Raw genomic sequence first — 22,104 nt, forward strand, 5'->3', positions numbered from 1 at the left:
GAGAGCTCTTTGACATACCGATTTCATTGCCTTTGGAAATATACTAGAAGTGAGATTGCTGGACCTGTTGAGTGTGTGTTTTTTTTTCCTTTTCTTTTTTTCTTTTTTTAGACGGAGTCCTGCTCTGTTGCCCAGGCTGGAGTACAGTGGCATGATCTCGGCTCACTGCAACCTCAACCTCCTGGGTTCAAGAGATTCTCCTGCCTCAGCCTCCCAAGTAGCTGGGATTACAGGCTTGCACCACCGTCCCCAACTAATTTTTGTATTTTCAGTAAAGACGGGGTTTCACCATGTTGGCCAGGCTAGTCTCAAACTCCTGACCTCAAGTGATCCGCCCGCCTTGGCCTCCTGAAGTGCTGGGATTACAGGTGTGAGCCACTGCGCCCGGCCAAGTGCATGTTTTAACGTAACTCCAGATCTGAGTAGTAGAAATGTGAACACCAGGAAAGATCAGCCCACTAGACCCAAAAGTGTTACTACTAAGCAAGGCTGCATTGCTATTTTATGTGTTATGCCAAATTTGATTCCATTCCATGAACATGAAATAATCTTAAAAACTGGGTTTCTAACAAGAAATAACAGAAACTCAATACAGAAATAATTTCACCAAAATACTAAATTTTGTTGGTCAAACAACAAATATGTGGCTCTTGTTGTACTTATACATCTTATAATTTGTTTTAAAATCTGAAGTCATCACACAGAACAGCCTAAGCATTCTCGTTAATGACTTGAGCATAAACTCACATTCCTCCGTCTCCGCACCAAAGAGTGAGCACCGTACATTTCCAAGGCATATGGGGGCTTTAAAAGGGCACTGGAGGGTCTAGGATGCTACCATGGAAATTCCTGCCCTGTAGCAGGCCAAACCAGATGACCTCTGGAGTTCCTTTCACCCCTTAGGACTTCAAGCCCTGAATCTGAGCCCTATCTAGTTTTACTGACCAAGTAGGAGGTGGAATGGTCAATTCAATGCTTTATAAAATGTCTTTTGTAAAAAAAAATAATAATAATAAAGGAAAGAAAGAAAAAGAAAGGTCTTTGAATATAAGCCAGGTTGAAAGCAACAGTCTCCTCTGGCTCTCCAGTGGTTGCACCACCTCAAAAGAGAGGCTCAGTTCCTCTCCCTTCCTGCCACATGAGGTAGGGGCCCAAAGCTCACCATCTGCCCCGCCCAAGCTTTCACACAAAGTGCTGGTATGTGCCGGCACCTTAGCATGACCCTTCTGAAAGCTGGCCAACTCTATTTTAACAGAAAATAAGAGGGCCATAAACATTTAGGCTGTCCTAATCCTGGACCACCCTGCTTTCAGTTTTACACATTTCTTCTCCCTCCACATGCCTTACTTTTGGCCTGGACATAGAAGAACACAGGATCTGTCCACGACCCATTCCCAGAGAGAGACGTGGCCTGAATCCGGGCTGTGTAGTTCCCCGGGTTTAGCCGGTTTAGCTTGGCCCCTCCATACTTCCTGTATTCCTGTCTGGACACACATTCTCGCTGATCCTGGGGAAATAAAACATACATGTCAATTTCCCATGAACGCAGGAGAAATCTGGGGCCTGCCAACTAAACTCACCACACTGGGGACTCCAGCTGCCTGATATGACCTCCCACCTAACAATGATCCCGAGTGTCAGTAAAGAGAAAGAAATCAAATCTTAAAAGGTCGTCTTCAGGTAGCTTTAAGTACACCCAAAAGCTTTAACCAAACATTTTTGTAACCAAGAACTCCAGAAGGATTGAAAGTTATTAGAACTGATCTGGCCTATGCCACAAGGTTATCTTATATAATGAAATCATTTCTTGAAGGCTCTTTGCCCTCTATGGAGTACTCCTTAGAGAGTATGGAGTGGGTAGAAAGACCCAAATCCTCACCAGCTTGGCACGTATTTTATTGTTTTAACTCCTATGCTAACCAGGAGGTATCCTGCGCAGTCAGGTAGCATATGTTGTCAATGGATGGAAATATATACATGCGGGCACAGGCCACGGCCCCAGTCCTACCTCAACTTGTGATCCGTATTTTATTTCATACATTAGAATCAATCCATTGGGATTCTCAGGTTCTGGCCACTTTAAAAAGATGGAGTTTTCAGGCCTTGGCTCCCAGGTCACTGGCCCAGGAATGTCATCTGCTCCTTCTGTACAATTTAAACAAGTGACAAAGTTGGATTTGGGTTCCCAGGGAGGGAGGCCAACACTGGGCTGACCTGAGAATAACCCCCCAATCCACGCGGGCAGGACTACGGAGATCAGCCACGTACACTGCCCCTGAGCAGGCTGCTCACACACGGTGGAGGATTCAGAATCACACCAACCCCACAACTTGCACGTCTCAAGATGCCACAAGATCCTCCTTTCTCCCCAGTCCTTCAACAAAAAAAGCCTGCTGCCAAGCACAGCAGGAAAATCTTGGCAACCTAAGTAACTTTCTTCTCTTTTGTGCCTACCACTTGAAAAAAGAAAGCTTTGTGAAGCCATCAAACACAAGCAGCCCTGAAAAGATGCTGAATAAGCAGAAGCAGGGAGTGGGGTCTGCCAGCTGTGACAGGGACCTTCCGTGGCCCACGCTACACACGGCAACTGCAATTTTTACACAGGCACAAAGGATGGCCCCAAGCCCAGCCTGTGAGGAAGCTGCTGGGAGGCTGGTGCTGAGAGCAGGGCAAGCTCTCCCTGCTGGCATCAACTCCTCCAGCAGCTGATTGACCTTGTGGTGGTTCCTTTCTTGCTTTTTGCTTCTTGAAGCAGTGAACAAAGTGGTGATGAGCAAAGGTCACGGAAAGTTACAGCTGCAAAAGGCACCTGACGGGTCAGTTGACTATGTCACTCCTGGGAGAGCTAAGGAAACGGAGGCAGGGAGCCTGATGATTGCCTCAAGGCATGCTACAATGGACTTCAGTGCCAGAACTGCACCGAGGAGGACCCCAAGCCCCAGACTCCTATCACCTCCATGCTCTTCCTACCGCCTGAGGCTTCCTAAAGAACAGGGCAGTTCTTGTTGTCTTTGAAGGCACCCACCTTCAAAGACAGATGAATGCCCGAGTGACAGGCGGTGTCTAATAAGGGAAAGCCAAAGGCTAAATAAGCAAGACTGGAGGCTACTCCAGGAGTTGATCTTGAGGGGCAATGGTTACTCTGGATCAAGGCAACTAACTGGAGACATCTCTGAATATGTCAGAGCTCAGGAGGGGGCAACCCGATTTGTGCGCAAGAGGGGCAAAAGACAGCGGGAGTGCACGATGTGCACCGAGTAGCAGGTGGAGGGTGGACCATGCAGACAGCTCCCTGCTCCCAGTATGTTCCATGGAGAGACCAGGCTGGGAGTGGTGTCACTAGAAGAGCGTGGGCTCTGTTCCCTAGGCAGCTGGTCTACCACACCACCTGCCAATGATCACACGTTATTTAGCAGGCAGGCCTGAGTCTAAGGGTCGTGGCCCTGGGTGTCAGACCCTTTGTCCATAAAATACATCTTCTCCACTAGGTTGTGAGGAAGGTGGCAATGGGGCCACCTGGATATACCGTACCTGCGGGCATAGTCCTTGCAAAGACAAAGTTGGAGGCGCTGCAGCCCAGTTTCTCAGCCTCGTGGTTGCAGCTGTGGATATCAATGCGGTACAACGTGAAAGGTCGAAGGTTAGAAATGACAGTTCTCTCCTTATTATCCACTCTGCTCTCAAAGAAAGGGTACTCTGTCTCTAGCTCTTCCAGATCTGTAATGTTGTAGGTGTCTGCCGCCGTGGTGTTCCTGCTTCGGCTGGACATGGTGGTGTTGGCCACTTGCATGACATCTCTCCGCTTCCTTTCAGGTCTGCAAGGAAGAGATAAATGTGGCTTTTAAGTGCTTTTACCTCTTTTGTCTTTTCTATGACTTGAGTAAGAGTAACAGAAGAATCTTAACCATGGAATAGAAGGAGCTATTCAGCCCCCTTGGATAAGAGTGCATGAATCATGGGGATGTCCACGGACCTCAGGTCTCTTCTTGGGGGCTTCTGCTGCGGGCCCACCCCCAACCCCAAGCATCTGTGCTTGCTACACTCTGCAGGTCCCTGAAGCCCACCCAGTCCTCCTCCCAACTCAGCAGTGAGCACCTGTGGCCTCACCAAGGTCCTGCCCATGAGAGGGCAGAGTCTTTGTCATGGATTTGAATGGGGACTAGAACAACCAAAAAGCAAAAGGGAGTGCATAAAGTCATCACAAAAAGGACATTCACACCGAAAAGGGCAGATGAGGCATGAGGGTGTGACCCTCTAATTGCTGCTTTGGTCAAATACGAAAAAATGGGCTTTGTGGCTCCCCCTAGAAACCTTAAAACAGAATCCTAATATTTACAGGAACCAACAAAAACAAACAGAATACGAGAGGAGCACCCAGATGGAGAAAGGGCAACCCTCAGGTAAGCCATGGACCAATGGTGAGAAAACAGGGCTGAGGCCTTTGGCTGGGGTCACTGGTCTTAGGAATAGGCAAAAGGCAGGGAGTAAATGGGATGAATTCCATCTGCCCAGGGAAATGAGAAAGTCCAGAACATGGGAAGCTCATCAGTGCCATGGAGGGGAGAGAGCAGCAGCAGCAGCAGAGAGGGAACGCTCACACAGGGAACGGAGCAGCCCAGAAGCCACTTGCAGGTTCAGCTGACGCTCGGCAGGTTTCTGGCTGGTCCTTAGGCCAGAACCTGGGAAGGAGAGAGCAGGGGGCTTGGGGAAAGGGCCTCTGGTTCCCTAGTCTTCTCAGCCCATGGATTCCCCTGAAGAAAACATGGTCCTTCTTTGTGTAGTGGCACATGGGGGTCCCACCAAAGGCATAAACTGCCCAACACAGATAGGCTCATTCCAACAAGCAGAAAACCACAAGGTCAGGGCATGTACATTTGCTTTCACAATACTGGGGAAGGAAGGGTAAGGACATGAGGCTGATTATCCACAATCCTCACACTCTGCAAACCAACCAACCAGCTAACCAAGCTTCCTGGAAGGGAAAAACACAAGAAACCACATGTACTGCCACGGAAATCTTTGTCAACACATCAACAAATTTCCAGCCCTTCCTTCAAAACCAATACAATATACACTTGTGTCTGTCAGAAGTTGCTTAGGTTTGATGCACTGCAAAATAATTCTGTGTCAAAACCCCTCTCCTAGCCCAGCCCACCACGTTTAACTGGGATTACATCATTAAGTATACTCAGTAGTTTACTTGTTTATCAACACCACACTTTTAGGGATTGCACAGCTCTCAATGCTGATGACATCAAGGCAGCGACAAGCGGAGGGAGGTGATACAGAACATTACCTGGAAGGCAGGAACAGGGGAAGCACAATGACCCATACATCATTTTTTGGTAAACAACTACATTTCCAAATCATGTGCCCAACAGCAAACATTACTGCCAACTTTCCCCACTCCACCCCATGATACAACCTAGCCCTATTGGAAAACCTTTTACTTTCCAACATCTGTCAACATTTTAGCTAGTTAAACCAAACTATGTGATTTACAAAATAAAGACAGTAGTCAAAGAAAGGCATTTACTGCCAAATACTGACTTAGAAACTAGTTTTACAAACCCTAGCTTCCACTCTACTTCAAAACATACAGGATATTCTGGACAATTTATAAGGAACTAAATCTTACTTAACTGGTTTTATCCCACAAATAAATTGTTCTCAGAATGAATTGAAAGAAATCAAATCCATTTTCGGACATTTCACTTGTAAGACAGAAAGCCAGCCTTTATGATTCAATCATACTGTCAGCTGGACACTCCTTCACCTAACTCCGCCAGAACTCAGCAGGAGGCAAAAAACAAACATTAATTTCTTATAAAGTATGGCCTCTCACCATGAACAAAATATTGTCTTTATATACATCCATGAAAAGGAGAATCAGAAGTTGGACTTGTCTTAGGAGAGAGAAAGGAAGGAATGGGGGGACAGATAAACACACTTCTCAAGTGGAATACAGGAAACTTGTTTTGAACCCAACACCACCAACGCTGTGCATTAATAACATCAGTGTCAATCGCAGCTCTGCCTTCACACGTCACATAATCTTGTGCTCCACATCTGATGAGAAAAAAACAGGTCTTGCCTTGTAACTACAACTGAAAGCAAGGGGCCTTTCAGCAAAATCTTTCCAAAACCTTGACTCACAACCCAAACCTCCTGCTGGTTGGTGGAACAAGACAGCAACATAACCAATGGCCTTTGATAGAGAATAAACAAACTTCCCACCCAGCCTGCTTGGGACACTCTAAATTCATCCTTCCATGTGGCGGGCGGCAGGAGCTGCCACGAGCTGAGCCTCTGCTGGTCTAGGTGGAAAGCACCACGAGAAGCAACGCAATGGAGGAGAAGAGGAGGGAAAGAGAGTTGGTGTGTGGGAATGAGGACCAGGTCCCAGACCGATTCTTAATTAATTAGGATGTCGGAGAAGTCACCAAACCTCATTGAGTTCCACTTTCCACACCTCTTTGCAATCTTTCTAGTCCTCAAACTTTCTGCTTTCTAGGAACCACCAGTGATACACAGATATCCTGGATAAGAAAATGGCCTTGGGCACTGAACCTCAAGGCTTACACTCAAAGCCCTGTCACCTACCAGCAGGCAGATTTCCCCAGCGGGGCAGGATGCGAGAGGCCGTGAGGGGCTTGCAGGCCCTTCTCACAGCTCTGGTGTTTTTTGTTTTTTCTTTTTCCTTGAGATGGAGTCTTGCCGTGTTGCCCAGGCTGGAGTGCAATGGTGCAATCTCAGCTCACTGAAACCTCCACCTCCTCAGTTCAAGTGATTCTCCTGCCTCGGCTTCCCGAGTAGCTGGGATTACAGGTGTGTGCCACCACGCTTGGCTAATTTTTTGTATCTTTAGTAGAGATGGGGTTTCACCACATTGCCAGGCTGGTCTTGAACTCCTGACCTCGTGATCTGCCCACCTCAGCCTCCCAAAGTGCTGGGATTACAGGCGTGAGCCACCACGTCCAGCTGCTCTGATGGTTTTAACTTCGAGAGAGGAGGGGAGGGGAAGAAAGCCACCAAGCAATGAAGAGGCTCACTCTCAAAAGGAAATAGTGCCTCCAGTTCTAACTGGTCTTTATTTCTCATTTTACTGATTTCTCGAAGTGAAACAGCTATTTCAACCATTTTGCAAATATCAAAAAGGTCATTTGGCAGAAAAAAAAAATCACTTTAAAAACCATTTGTTGTTACAGCCTAAGAAAGTCTATAAGGGCAGAGTCATTGCAGAACAAATAGCTACTACAGGCTCCTCTCAGGGTTGGGGGCAGTGAGGGGAAGGGAACGTGCTGGGTGGGGTACTGGCAGCAGGGGCACCGTGGGGACTGCAGGTGGGCAACTCATGGGTACCATGCTGATTTAAATCCAATTCCTTGGCCTAGTTTTCAGGCATGAGGTCGTTTCCAAAATCTGCACTATAATCTTACATGAAGAGGGGGCCAGGGAATACCACTGTGCTTCTATCTCCTTTCCCACACACTACTGGGCTAATCCTTTTTTGAAAGGAAAACAAAAATTGTTTAACATTTTTTATTGTGTTAAAATAAAATTTCAAAACAAAATAAATATATGTAAGACAAAAATTTGCCATTTTAATCATTTTAAGGGTACAATTCAGTGGCATTAATTGCATTCACAGAATGGTACAACTATCATCATCATCTATTTCCAAAAATTTTCATCACTCCAAATAGAAAATCTATCAATTATGGAATAATACCCATTCCTCTCCACACTCTATCCCCATCCCCTGGTAAACTCAAATCTACTTTCTGTCACCATACATTTGCCCCTTCCATATATTTCACACAACATAAAATCATACATTATTTGTTTTTTTGTGTCTGGCCTTGTTTTACTTGGCATGGTGTCTTCAAGGTTCATCTGTGTTGTGACATGGATCGAAATTCCCTCCCTTTTTATGGCTGAATAATATTCCACTGCATGGTTCGAGCCCATTTTGTTGAGCCACTCACCTGTTGATGTACACTGGGTTGTTTCCGGATTTGGCTACTATGAACATTTACTTTCTTCTGCTTTTGTACCCACTCCCCGGAAACCAAGACCACAGCAAAGGAGCAGAGACCCTGGGGCAGGGGCTGTGTTGCTTTGAAAGGCAGAGTAACCACGGAATAAACAGTCACTGCAGGCTGTCTCCCTACACTGCTTCCTAAACCTACTTGTAAAGGATGCCTGCGGTGCCTGGCTATGTTTTGAAGTCAGGCCCCTTCCAACAGACTCTGATGTTTTTCCCTCTTGCTTCACTCCTCCTCTGTCAGGCTGAGAGAGGCGGCAGAGAGAATTGGGAAGGGCAGAGATGAGCCCAAATCCTGGCCTTTCCTCTCACCAGGCAGCGGATTTCAGTACTCTTTGAGTTTCCCCTCCCTGCCTCTACCACAGGGTGCCCACCTGCTCTCTGTAGGGGGTTGTGGCTGAGACAGCAGCACCTGTCACATCGGCGGCCCCAGCAACCCAAGCCCTGGTCCCTGTTCCCTTCAGGGATGACTGGCTTCCACAGGGACTCACTTCACCGAACCTGTCATCTTTTTTGGCTCCATCTCAATGGCTACTGTATCGTACCTCCCAGCTACTGACTTACACATTACCTGGTGGGGAGAAAGGCAACAGAACCCACCTGAGCAGTGGGTTTTGCCAAGTGAAGTTTCACATGAGTTCGATACCTGGGCACAAAGATGGAGTTGTGCAGGAAATTCTCAAAGACTTTGCGGTACTCAGCCTCCTCCTTCTCGGCCTGCTTCTCAGCTTCAGTTTTGGGGCAGGCGCAGCAAGGCCCTTTCTCTCCACCACACACCTCAGTCTTCGGGTTCTCTGTGACCTCCTCAATATCGATGGTGCCGTCGGCATACTTCCTGATGGGGATTTTGTCTTCTCGGAAAAGAAAAGCCAAAACAAGAGTGGGAATGAAAGCCACTATACATGCTTGTGAAGAAAAATAATAGCTCTCAGCACCTTTAATCAAGAAGATAGCTGGTCTTGGCCAGATGCGGTGGCTCAAGGCTATAATCCCAGCACTTTGGGAGGCTTTGGCGGGGGAATCACCTGAGGTCAGAAGTTTGAGACCAGCCTGGGCAACGTGGTGAAACCCATCTCTACTAAAAATATAAAAAGTAGCCAGGTATGGTGGTGCATGCCTGTAATCCCAGCTACTCGGAAGGCTGAGGAACGAGAATTGCTTGAACCTGGGAAGCGGAAATTGCAGTGACCCATGACTGCACCACTGTACTCCAGCCTGGGCAACAGACTGAGACTCTGTCTCAAAAAAAAAAAAAAAAAGATAGCTGGTGTGTAATGGAGAACTACACTGTTACACTGTTATCTGATATATATAATATTAGGGCTCAGGTACATTCAAACCATAGGAATGAACGGTCACACCCTCCGTCCAGGCCGCTGGTGCACCTTTACCTTTGGAGCAGTAATTGTGCCGGTAAAGGTAGCCATCCTGAGGCTGCCGCTGCCAGCGCACAATGTAGTAACTCAGATTGCCGTTGGGCAGAGAGGGAGGGTTCCACTTCACGATTAACTGAGAAGAGGAGTTCGATGCTGAAAGAACGTCCAAGGGAATGGAAGGAACTGCAAAGGGGAACAAAGAACATTCCAGAAAATGAAATGAACTTAAGATTCAGGCTATCAGATACTCTGTGCAAGCCAACAGGATCTGTAAGTTTGACCTGGATAAGAAAATAACAATGAACAATGAAATACAAAGTGAAAAGTGAACCTTATTTTGAAATAGTACTACTTTAAATGCCAACATTTCCCTTTATAATTTCTTTCCTCAGATAATCTCTGTGAAAACAAACATTACTGAATTGTAAATGGAAAAAGGCTGCGGGGGCACAAGCAGAGTTAGAAGAGACAGTATGAAAATCTACAGCTAATTCAAACACCTGGTATTTCTCATTTATTACAACTGCCATTCTCCACAGCGCTGAACTCCGGCAGTTTCGACAACTGGTAAAATAGGCTGACTTGGATTTCATCTGAGATTCTGAATCTCTGATAAAAATGTCATGAAGCCAAATGGAAAGAGGGAAGTGGAAAGGGGGCTGGAGAGCCTGTGTGTGAAGGAGTGTGCATGCCCGTGTCACAGCTGTGTGTACGCGGGATGGGGAAGAGGCAATGTAAAGAACACGGAAGTCCACCATTTCCACAAGCATCCTTCAGTACAATGAGTGAGGTATGACTCTGAAAAGCAGTCTAAAACTGCAAATGCATGGAAGCCTCATTTCAAGCAAAAGACTCTGTTACCAGCAGAATAAATGCTGATTATAGGCAAATCATAGTTATCTGATCAAGCTTTACTTATGCTGACCCCTGAACCCAAACCCAGAGCTGAAGTGTGCATAAAGATCAAATGCATCCCAGAACCACTGAAATCTTGTCCTTATTGAGTCACAAAAAAGCACCAATGTTGATGGTTTTTCCAAAGCGCAGGAGACACCTTTGCTGGATATCGCTTAAGCAACATGTTTGCCTAAGCCATTTTTCAAACTTGAAAAGGGTGGAGAGCTTGAGGGTGCTCCAGGTTATACAATACACACAAGGTTCTGAACATCTTTAAGGGATAATACTTTGGAAAAAGGTTATGACTAATACTAGTGTTTTCAGAGAAAACATAACCACTTGATGCTCAGCCACTTTAGGGTTTCCAAAAATAAGTACTTCAAAAACAAACAGCTCATTCCTAGATACATTCTTATGATAGGTGTCACAAAAAAGCAGAGGCAGAGGACCAAGTTCTTGTCTGTTTCTGCTGCGTGTAAGGACAGAGGACAAAACGTCGTGAACTGACTCATTTGTACAGTGCCTGGTTTCCATCTTTGTGGAAAGGAAGCAGGTTTCTTGAGAATCTGTCACAATAAGCAGATATTTCTATGTTTCCCAAATGCTACAGTGAATTGCTAGGCGGGGATTACTCCCAAATTTTAAGATGAAAAACTTACTCTGTTGCATTGAATCTCTGCTATACCAACCCACACCCGGGATCAGAAGCCTGTACCAATTTCTCTTTAATAAGCACTTCACCCAGTGACATGACTGTGGCCACTTAACAGGGTCATGGAAATGGGGTAGGAGGGGAGGAAGAAGCAGATGCGCACAGCAAAAGGTTTTCCTCACCAACATTTTCTTCTCACCCTCTTCTCTGCCATTTAAACTCATTTTGTGCTTGCTTATGGGTATTTAAAAACACCTTACCCACTAAAATGATGGCTATTATCAAATAAAGTTTATCAGTGCTATAGGCTGAATGTCTGTGCCCCCCACCAAAATTCACATGTCAAAATTCGAACCCCTAAGGTGATGGAATTAGGAGGTGTGCCCTTTGGGAGGTGATTGGGTCATGGGGGTGAAGCCCTCATGAATGGAATTCAGGCCCTTCTATGACAGGCCCTGGAGAGTGTGCTCCTGCATCCCTGCCACCATGCAAGGACACAACGAAAAGACAGCCATCTATGAGCCATGGAGTGGGCCCTTACCAGACACCAAATCTGCCAGTGCCTTGATCTTGCACTTTGTGGCTTCTGGAACTGTGAGAAATACATTTCTATTGCTTATAAGCCACCCAGGCTATGCTGTTTTTTTGTGACAGAAGCTCCAATGGTAGACTAAAATAATCAGCGTCTTTAAAACTGAAGTGGATTTTCCTACTTCTAAACTAGCTTTTATATACTTGGAAAATATTTATGTTTGCTTTTATTGTTTCCAGATCTGGAGTTGAGAAATGAGGTGGTTTAGAACCTAAAGATAGAGGAAGGAGGAATATCATCATCAGTGAACACTTTGAATATCCACAACATACTACATCTGCAATCTTTCAACTTTTGTTGAACTCTTTGGAACTCTGCAGGCTCCAGAATGAAGATGGAAAACCAGTGAGCCACATGAATTAAGTGGAACGCAGATCAGCATGGTTTCAGTTCCTGGAGGATTGAACATCAAAATAAACAAGAAAGAAGGGCAGCTGAAGATGGCTGTTTCCAGGCTGGGCTTTCCAATGAAACCAGCCCAGCATTCTGGAGGACCTGGGCTCAAAGGCACAGAGCAGGAGAGAGATGATGGAAGATGGTACTGAGGCCAGAAAATGGCACGGAAGAGCCTAACGTGTTAGCAGTGGGGAAAAGAATATAACACGGTATTATGTATTGACAAGAAAGACAACAGGCATAGCTCACTGGTAACTCTACAATGACACCTTGTATAAGCAAGCCCAGTGAGTTTGTGAAGAAGCATAGATGCTGGGGGCTTGTCTGGGCATGGATACCTGAAGCATTGGTGCGAATGTACAAGATCTCACTCTTGGCCCCACGGATATGGTCGTTCTCCACCATGGTGAGGGTCACAGCCTTGACGTAAACGGCGTACTGAGTCCAGGGCTTCAGCCCATGCAGTAAGATGCCGGGCTCCACATCCTTGTTGGGCGGGAGGTCCACGTCCACCATGTTCCAGCTGTTGGAGCCGCAGGCATCCTGCCCATCATACTCCGTGACATTCTTAAAAGGTCTGAAAGACAATCAATCAAGTTTAGAGAAAGTTCGGGGCTCTGACATCAAAATCCTCAAAAATCTTCCCCAGAGGCCCAGCACGTCACACTTTCTTTATTAATCAATTAGACTTTTATAGAAGAAGAAAATGAAGCGACTGGACTCTGCGCTTCCCCCGTTGTGCACTACAGAATTGAATGCTCTGCCTCAGGAAAAACCAGTTCAACAGTTACCAGGATTCGATAGTTACTGCTCCTTAAGAACAGAGGTAAATACTATTTTTCTCTCTTCTGATAGCAGCATTTTGCCATCATCAAGAAAAAAACAAGCATAGTCAGTTAATGCAAATATCAGATATTGATAAAAGGTAACTGTTGGAGAAAAATGACTTTCCTACAGACAAACAGAAGTAGCTTCTAAAATTCAAATTGCTCATCAACAATTCTGATGCTTAAGCATCTTATAATATCCAAATATTTAGTTTCCAGATTGCCTTAGAAACTAGCATCAAGTCCTTAGTGAAATTACCAGCTGACATTGCCAAAGCATTGATGTGACTATCAAAGAGAATATAGTAATTTGCACAGATGCATGGTTGGGTAGATATTTTACATTTATCAGATAAAAGGGCTGGACAGCTGCTGGTCACTGGCTTCTGAAACAAACATTAACAAAACCCTGTCTGCTGTCATGATGGGAGATCATGAGGGGCTCCCCTATGTACGAACCCTGAAAGCCTAGTAATCCTAAGTACCCCATTTCTCATTCATAGGACCCCAGCTGTGGCAGGAGGAAAGAGTACAAGCTGCTGTCATAAGGTGCCTCTGGTTCCTGCTCTTTGGAAGCCACTCATCTGGGAAAGAGAACTATGAGATTAAGGTGGGACCTAGGAAGGGGGATGGCTAAGTAGACCAGGGTAGCCACATGGGTACAGGAGGCAAAGGAAGGAAGAGGGAGACCAAAGAGAGCTGCAGTTGGGAGGAACAACCGTCGGCTGCTTAGATGGGTGAATGTCATGTGATTGCACAAGAAAACATCCCAACAGAGTCCGGGAGAAGTCACAAAAGGCCCAAGACATGAAGGTTGTTCTCTCTCCACTTTCCTTCACTTGTTTGGAAGGCTCATGACCTAGAGCAGAGGGCCACAGCTTGGGAGAGGCACACGCAGAGAGAGACAGGAATAAGATGATACAAGAGAGCCATGTGCCTGCAGGGTGTTCCCGGGGTAGGGCTGGTGGGTAAGGAGGCTGAAACGATTATTTCGGTGAAGTCCTCCATCATCCTTTATGAGTCTGGACTGACCTAATTCTGGAAAAAAACAAGCTTTGCCTACTTTGGGTTTATTTTATTCAAACATCTCTAATCACTCACTAAAGAATGACAGGCCTCAAGCTAACACTTGCCCATTTGTGGCTGTCACTGGCTGTGACTGACATCACGGGGACAGCCCGAGAGGGTGCATGAGGATGAAGTGGGGATGCTTGATGTGGCTCTCCCTGAAGACTCTGCTGACTCCCCATATTGAGCCAACCCATTCAAGGATCAAAAGACTGGCCTCTCCTCATTCGTAGCCCTGTCAGCAGAATGGCATCACCCAAAGCAGAAACTCACGCTTCCTTGTAGTAAACGGTGAAGCTGATGAGATCCCTGTAGTCAGGGGGCCGGTACCGGTGCCAGGTTATGATGATGCGATTCTTCCACGTGGTGGTGGAGGTGAAATGCAGGACGTCACTTTCACCTGGGGCACAGAGTACATCCGTGAGTGACAAGGATTCATGTGTCTCTGAAAAGCACCTGTCTTGTTCGGCACTGCTTTCCCCTTCCCCAAAGCTTGTTATATGTGCTAAGGTCCCTGCTGGGCTTCCTAAGTGGCTTTCTCGTTTTCCACTAAGAAATCATACATTTCACTACTTAGAGCTCCAAGGGTTCCATCCTTTGTTTTAGGTCAATCAGTTGCACTGGTTACTTGCCCAGGGACTTGGACATGAACCTGGGTTTCCTAACCCGAAAACAAACGGCAACTTCAGTGAACAAGGTGAACTTATCTTTCTTCTCCATCCCTAAGATCCTGGCTATGAAAGGGGGCCTGGTAGGGTGAGGATGAGCCTTTAGGCTGCTCTGAATCTTCTTAGAGAGACGATGACACTTGTTCTGCAGTTGTGGATATCTGCCTGTTCCTGTACAACCACCAAAGACAGGTAAGAGACCACAGGTGTGCCACAGAAAGGAATTTTTCTTGGTCTAAACTTGGTATTCAACTGGAAGGACACAGGAACTCCTGTGAGGCCTCCAGTGAGGGCTGACAAACAACAGGGGGCTGGATTAAGCAATGACAAGAAGATTTCACTTGACCAAGTCTAATGTGTTCTATGGGAAGTAGGCCTGGTTGGCAGGTATGGCAGGGAAGCTGTGCCAAGTCCCTCTCTTATTCCTTGGACCAAATTCAAAGTACGATAAGGACCAGGGAAAAACTGATGACTGCCTACCCTCATGGAGACCCAGAGCTCTCTGATGAGTTGTCCTTTTGCCCCCTTATCTGCCTGAATCCCACTACACACTCAAGAGGTGAAGCAGAGGGACTGAAGACAGTAAAAGAGCTAAGAAGTCTTTAGGGCAAAATGTGCACAACTGAGATCGGAAAATGTCACAGTTCCTGCTGAAGTGTTACTTAGAGAGGAAACCATGATTTTTCTTTCAAAAGAAAATAAATGGCTACTATATTTATGATCTGACAGGTCAGACTGGCTGACTCTAAGGAGAAAAGCACTCTGAAATGCTCTGATACATCCGATTTTACTATGGTCTGAACAGGGAGCAAGGCAGGGGCTTTGCAGGGACAGAGTGGGCAGGTGGAGGGAGGCAGCACTGGTCCTAAGCCTGCTGTTCAGCCCTAGGTCAGTCAGTATGCTTTCCTCTCAGATCCCCCAGAGCAACCAGTGTTGCCAGGTAAATCCAGACACCAGGAAAACAAGCCAAAGCCAAACACGTATCAGTTCTGATTTGCCTCCCCGCATGTATGTCTGTGTGCACACACGCACAAATCACCCTTAATCATACAAACTACTTTTTTTCCTAATACCCTTCCCTTATTAAAAGCCAAAGATGAAAAGACGATTTACTTTTATAACCCTGTCCAGCCAAAGAGAGCCACACCATTCTCAGCAGCCATATTCTACACAGGGTTAGATGAGAAAGGTGCTGCTGTATCTCTGATACGAGACCTTAAGTTTTATAACCAGTACAAGGCTATAATTATATTATTCTAAATTTAAAAAGTGGAATCAACTCACGGATGCAGGCTCCATCTTTTTCACATTGGGGTGGGAGAAACAAGGCGGCCGAGTGTAAGGGACAGGAAACCTGTGGCCCACAGGGGCTGTTCTTAGGGCAGAGCACCCTCCACCTCACAGGCCTGTGCTTCCCTTCTGTGGGAGCGGGAGGATAGAGCTCACAGGGCTGGAGCACCCTGGCTCTTCCCTGAAAAATAATCGGACAGGGCACGGTGGCTCACACCTGTAATTCCAGCACTGTGGGAGGCTGAGGCAGGTGGATCATTTGAGGTCAGGAGTTTGAGACCAGCCTCGCCAACATGATGAAACCTCGCCTCTACAAAAAAATACAAAAATTAGCTGGGCATGGTGGTGGGTATCTATAATATTAGCTACCCGGGAGGCTGAGGCATGAGAATCGCTTGAACCAAGGAGGCAGAGGTTACAATGAGCCAAGATCATGCCACTGCACTCTAGCTTGGGTGACAGAGTGAGACTCCATCTCAAAAAAAAAAAAAAAAAGAAAAAGAAATAATCTAACTGTGCACCTGTGTATAAAAGGACATTTAATTGTGCATTCTGTAAGCAGCACTTTAAAGTTTGAGAGAGAACCTATTTATAAGTGTTTCACACACTCACAGAGATGTACAGAATTTGTAAATATGAATACATCACATATCTGCCCACTACTGATTCTGAAGACATATAAGCAGCAGCAAAGCGCTAGTGAAGATGGTCTAGTGGTCCCCCATGTGAAACAAGAAAGGGCCGCAGAGGAAAGTTGCCATCACACATGGGAGGAGGGTCTGCTGTTATCACGATGGTTGGGCCCACGGTGTTTTGGATGCTATCACTCACAGGAGGCTCTCTCTCCGTTGTTCCTGGTGTTTATGTCCCCTTTGCTTTGGCGCCCTTTAGTCCCCGTCACTTCCTCCATGCGGTAAATTTCCGAAACACACAATTTGGGATTGAAAGCAAAGTACATTTTCCCTGCTTTGATGGTCAGGTTGCGGTGGTCCCAGTCCCATAGTTGCTGCAAGTTCTGGTTGTCGAGGACGTAGAAGGAGTAATTCCTAGAAGCATAGAAATCGATGTTATGTTATGTTAGCGCACCTGCCCTTGGCCACAGTCCCCTCTAGCCTGCTGGCCACATAACATAGGTCCTCTTTGCCACTTGCTCCACAATACATTTCCCTTGCCAATAAGAGATTTAGTTATTAACACTATAGGAGAACAGATAGTTGCTGTTAACAATGGCAACAACATGATTCAAGGACAATGTATCAAAATCGATAAGATGCTAATTAATTTTATGACCTCTATTACCATCAAATAATGCTTCTTGTACCAGAGGATGTTACTAGAATCATTCCCAAGAAATGCCTTTGGTTATTTGTCTCAGCCAAGTATGCACAATGTGCTTGAAAGCAATCCATGAGAGAACAGACATGCTCTGCTACCCAACCGGAACAGCTTACACATTTGCTCTGAAGTCTCCCATTATCCGTTGCTCTGAAGTCTCCCATAGGCAGAAGTAAATCCTGCCTATGCCCAATCAGCAGCACGATGGGATAGGAAACAGCATGTGACAGGGAGACAAACTTGTGGGGGGTCAACCCTGGGCCTTCTCCTTCCCCGATTCATCTTTCACTCTAAGAAGCCCCAGTTCCAGTCCCTGGAGGTGTGGGGGAGGAGGAAGAGCCACCAACAGGCAGTGCCCTCGGGCCTCTCATCCAGGCAAGAGGACTTGGAATCCAATACAGTGGTTCTCCAAGTTCCGTGTGCACAAAACTTGTTTGCAATGTGCTGGGCCCCACCCCCAGAGCTTCTGATTCAGCTGGGGTGGGCAAAGAATCTGCATTTATCACAAGTGCCAGGTGGTGCTGACCCCTGCTGTGGTCCCTGGACCACACGTGGAGAACCAGCAATCTAGGAGAGGTTGAGTTCCAGTGAGGTGCTGGAGGACCAAAGCCCACCAAACCAGAAGTGGCTTCTGACCCCGAGGGTGTACACACAAGTAGCGGATCCAACCAGCACAGGAAGCCGTTCTATCTGGCTACCCAGGTGGCAGGACAAGTCCATCCCCGGGGAGGCAAGAAAGCAGACAGCTACAGCTTGGGTCTAGAGAAAGATCCCTGCAGTGGGCCTTTCTCTCTGGCTTCCCCAGGAAGCCAGCAGACAATGCCAGGGCTGACAGTCTGAGTTCTCTGTGCTGATGGGCCTGATCCCCATGGACCACGAATCCTTCCTCTCCTCTTCCTGCTCCGCTGCTTACTAAGTTTAGCAATCAGTGCAATACTTTGAGTGATTTCTAAGATCCACTCACAGATCTAATGTATAAACACACAAACGAAAAAGGACCCCAGCCCTCCCTACAGAGCCAGCATAGCCAGGACGGAACAGAACCCCTAAGCCTTCCTCTGCCCTGGAGGCTACGTCCACTGGGGATCTCTCTGCATCTGGTGAGGGTCTTCATTTACACCCAAACCAGGACCTCTAACCAGCTGGTCAATCCTCAGCCTGATTCTCATTATGGTTACAATGCTGCCAAGCAGCCCTGTGACATTTTCCTGAACATTCACAAACGGAGGTCAGACCAGGAGGGAGTTCAGAGACTGGGACCCAGGACCAGAAATGCCATTAATGACTGCACAGCCACATGCAGGTCCCTTAGTGCTATTTGTAGCCCTGTTTACTCACTCGTAGGACAACAAGGGGAATGCACAGGTGACATCTAAGCTCCCTGTCTACTTTAAGAATGCCCAGAAGGAGTCACAGAGCTGCCACGGAATCCACCCTACAAGCCTGAAGCCCAACCCTTCCCTGAGCACTGGGCTCTCTGTTCACACAAGTGCTGGGGGTGGAGGTGGGAGTCCTGCCAGCACAGGGGTGCAGTGAACACACAAGTGAGTTGAAAGACAGCGCCTCTGAAGCTAAGTCAGGCTCCTCACAAGCCCATCTTTAGGCCTCTGGACACATTAGTGGCTACCAAACTGGTAGCAAAAACTTGCGAGTCAACAATTCTTCGCTTTCAGTAAGGGCTCACTCCTGAACACATAGCTATCCTGGAAAAGCCGCGTAAGACATTGTCCAAATGATCCCAGATCTGGTCAATGCAACACAAGGCGTGTTTCCCGGTGAGCAGTGCTGGGATATGGCCCAGTTGGCTCTACTGTTGCCGGGGGTAGGCCCCATCCACACCTGCTCTTTCTCACAGCCAGGTGACCTGCTGGAGGTCAGAAGGGCTCCATGCAGTCATACAACTGAAGGAGGGATGGGGTGAAAATGGATGTGTCCTACCATAAGCCCATTCTTGCTCATGGAGTTTCTCCAGCTCCAAAGGAGACTCTGCAGTGATGCACGCCCAAGTGTGGGGCTGCTTCCAGGGACCTGAGTTACTGTTATAGGACAAAATATCCTTGCTGGTGAAGAAACCTCTAGGCTGCCGGTAAGGACCAATTAGTCAGGCCAAACTTCCATCTGTACCCAGAATGAGGCCTCTTTTAGTAAACTAATTTCACTAGCAGGGAACAGAACCACACCAAAAATACCTTCTGAACAAAACATTCTTCTCCCCACGGGAGGAAGCATGAATTATAAATCAGGAATTTGACAAATGAATGGCAGGCACACTGAAATTCTGTGTATTTGATTAATCACTTTGAAAAGCAAGATTATCTTTTTACAGTAAACACAAACATTTTTTACAATCATTGAAGAAGCTGGGAGCCAGGATACCAATATCAATAAAACCCAGGCATTACGGAGCCTATGGAAGCTAAAGAAAAATAAAAATAAAACCCTTGTCAAAATAATAATCAAGTCATTCATGAGCTGCCTGTCAATACTGTGCTTGTTATTCCAGCCGCAGCTTGAGGCAAGGCTCCCTGCTAAATTCCTTCCATGATTAGGTGAGAATTAAGAGAGGGTAAAAGGCAGAGACCTGTCTGCACATCTTTAAAATATGCATAAAGTTATCATTGTTTCCTAAAGGAAAAGACTGCTTAAGTAAATAACTCAGTAAATGTGATTTCCATTGTTTCTAAGCTTACTGCCTTTACCTTCAAAGAATGCTTTTAAAAATTAGTTTTTTTTTTTCTTGAGACAGGGTCTCACTCTGTCATCCAGGTTGGAGTGCAGAGGCGCAATGACAGATCACTGCAGCCTCAACCTCCCAGGCGTAGGTTACCCTCCTACCTCAGCCTCTCAAGTAGCTGGTACCATAGGTATGCCCCACCATGCTTGGTTAATTTCTCTTTTATTTTTTTTTTTTAAGAGCTGGTATCTCACTATGCTGCCCTGGCTGGTCTCAAACTCCTGGGCTCAAGCAATCCCTTGCCATGGTCTTCCAAAGTGCTGGGATTACAGGTGTGAGCAACCACACCTGACCAGTTTTTTATTTTTCTTTAGCTTCCATATGCGCTGTGATATCTAGATTTTATTGATACTGGTATCCTGGTTCTCAGCCTTCTCTATGTTGTAAAAAATGTTTGTTTCTACACTTGGGTAGGCCCTGTCTCCCAATCTGTAGACCACACGGGGTGGGAACAGTTGGTTATCTTCCTGAGGACATCTTTATGTTATCTCTATTGATATTTGAGTGCTGTTTGAAGATAGCCCCAGGTACAGGGTTCAGAGCACTCCATCTGGGAATCCAAAGGTCAGGTCTGAGCCTCATCTCCAGCACTTACTGAGGAACAACTCTGGGCAAAAGATTTATTCAGCTCTCCCAGGCTGGAGTCTCTCAGCTGCAAAATGGGGGTGTCTTCCTTGCTTTTCTGGCCGAGGCAGCTGGAAGAATTGGATGGGCTAAACATAAGAGGATACCGTGAGCTTTTAATCACCCCACAAAAGTGTAGGATGACCTGTGCTACTCTCTGAAGTGTAAAAGTCCCCTGGAACAAAGTCTCAGAACAGGAAGGTCCTGTGCCCTGTTCTGAGACTGTTCCAGGGGACTTTTACACTTCAGAGAGTAGCTGAACCTGAGGTCTTCAGCCTACAGAGGTAGGAAGGACAGTTTCCCCATTTTCAGTACTTGCTGACATATTGAAAACAATTCTGTAATTATACAACCAATCATTCCAGTTCCTTTCTTAGAGGAGAAAACTGCCTCTTCATGGCTGTCTCTAGAGGGCATCAGAACCCAGGACACAGGCTGTCATCGGCAACAGAGCCATCTGCAACTGATAGAATATTTGGCCTTTTTTGACTTTTTGCAGATGCTCCCACCAATTCATCTGCAAACGCGTTGGTTTATATCATGTCCACCCTCCCGCAAATCCAGTATTTACATCAACCTTAGGGGTTCAGCAAGGGTGGGAATGTCTATCTAGGTGGAACCAGGCACCATACAGATACTCAGAAAATGTTTCCTCTTTGTTTGTTAGGTGTTTCTTAAAAATAGCTTTACTTCTGAAGTATAATCTACCTATCAAATATTCACCCATCAGGCCGGGAGCAGTGGCTCACGCCTGTAATCCCAGCACTTTGGGAGGCCGAGGCGGGCGGATCATGAAGTCAGGAGATCAAGACCATCCTAGCCAACATGGTGAAACCCCATCTCCACTAAAAATACAAAAAATTAGCCGGGCATGGTAGTGGGCGCCTGTAGTCCCAGCTACTCGGGAGGCTGAGGCAGGGGAATGGCGTGAACCCGGGAGGTGGAGCTTGCAGTGAGCCGAGATAGTGCCACTGCACTCCAACCCGGGCAACACAGTGAGACTCCGTTTCAAAAAAAAAGAGAAAAAAAAATTCACCCATCATTCCATGAGCTTCAGTAAATTTACACAACTGTCCACTACTCAGTTTCAGAACATTTCCATCACCCAAGAGTTCCCTCAATCCCATTGGTGGTCAATCTCCGCCTCTTCCCCGCATCCCTGGTCTGCTTTCTGTCTCTATAGTTTTGCCTTTTCTGCAAATTACATACTAATGAGTCATACAATATGTAGCCTTTTGTGTCTGGATTTTTCCTTTTCACTTATCCTAATGTTTTAGAGGTTCACCCATGTAACACGCATCATACTTCACGTCTTTTTATTGCTGAGTAGTCAGTTGTCCTTTGTGCCACATTTTGTTTATCAATTTATCTTTTTATCCATTCATCTGTTGATGAACATCTGAATGGTTTCCAGTGGGTCTTTTTTTTTGGCCTGGGGGTCAGGGGAGTCCCAGGAAGCTATTATGAGTAATACTGCTACCAAAATTCATACACAAGTCTTGTGTGGGCATGTTTTCATTTCTCTTGGGTGGATCCTGGAATTCCTGGGTCACAGGGTTGAGTGTATATTTTCCAAAAGTCCCAGGGAAATGTTAAAG

At 46.4% G+C, this 22,104-nt stretch overlaps 1 protein-coding gene across 1 annotated transcript in view; it reads right to left on the reverse strand.

Annotated features, from left to right (window-relative positions):
* The window catches only part of IGF1R (insulin-like growth factor 1 receptor), a 256,403-nt gene that overhangs the window by 37,271 nt on the left and 197,028 nt on the right, over positions 1 to 22,104 (reverse strand). Inside the window, exons 5-12 of the mRNA XM_011957788.1 lie at positions 16,645 to 16,859; positions 14,129 to 14,255; positions 12,299 to 12,537; positions 9,439 to 9,606; positions 8,694 to 8,898; positions 3,532 to 3,815; positions 2,009 to 2,145; positions 1,348 to 1,507 (exon numbers count right to left, since the gene is read on the reverse strand). Of these exons, the coding sequence (XP_011813178.1) occupies positions 1,348 to 1,507; positions 2,009 to 2,145; positions 3,532 to 3,815; positions 8,694 to 8,898; positions 9,439 to 9,606; positions 12,299 to 12,537; positions 14,129 to 14,255; positions 16,645 to 16,859 (1,535 nt within the window). The remainder of the gene's footprint in view (positions 1 to 1,347; positions 1,508 to 2,008; positions 2,146 to 3,531; positions 3,816 to 8,693; positions 8,899 to 9,438; positions 9,607 to 12,298; positions 12,538 to 14,128; positions 14,256 to 16,644; positions 16,860 to 22,104) is intronic.

The sequence above is a fragment of the Colobus angolensis genome, unplaced genomic scaffold (assembly GCF_000951035.1).
Source record: "Colobus angolensis palliatus isolate OR3802 unplaced genomic scaffold, Cang.pa_1.0 Scaffold112, whole genome shotgun sequence".
Lineage (NCBI taxonomy): Eukaryota > Metazoa > Chordata > Mammalia > Primates > Cercopithecidae > Colobus > Colobus angolensis.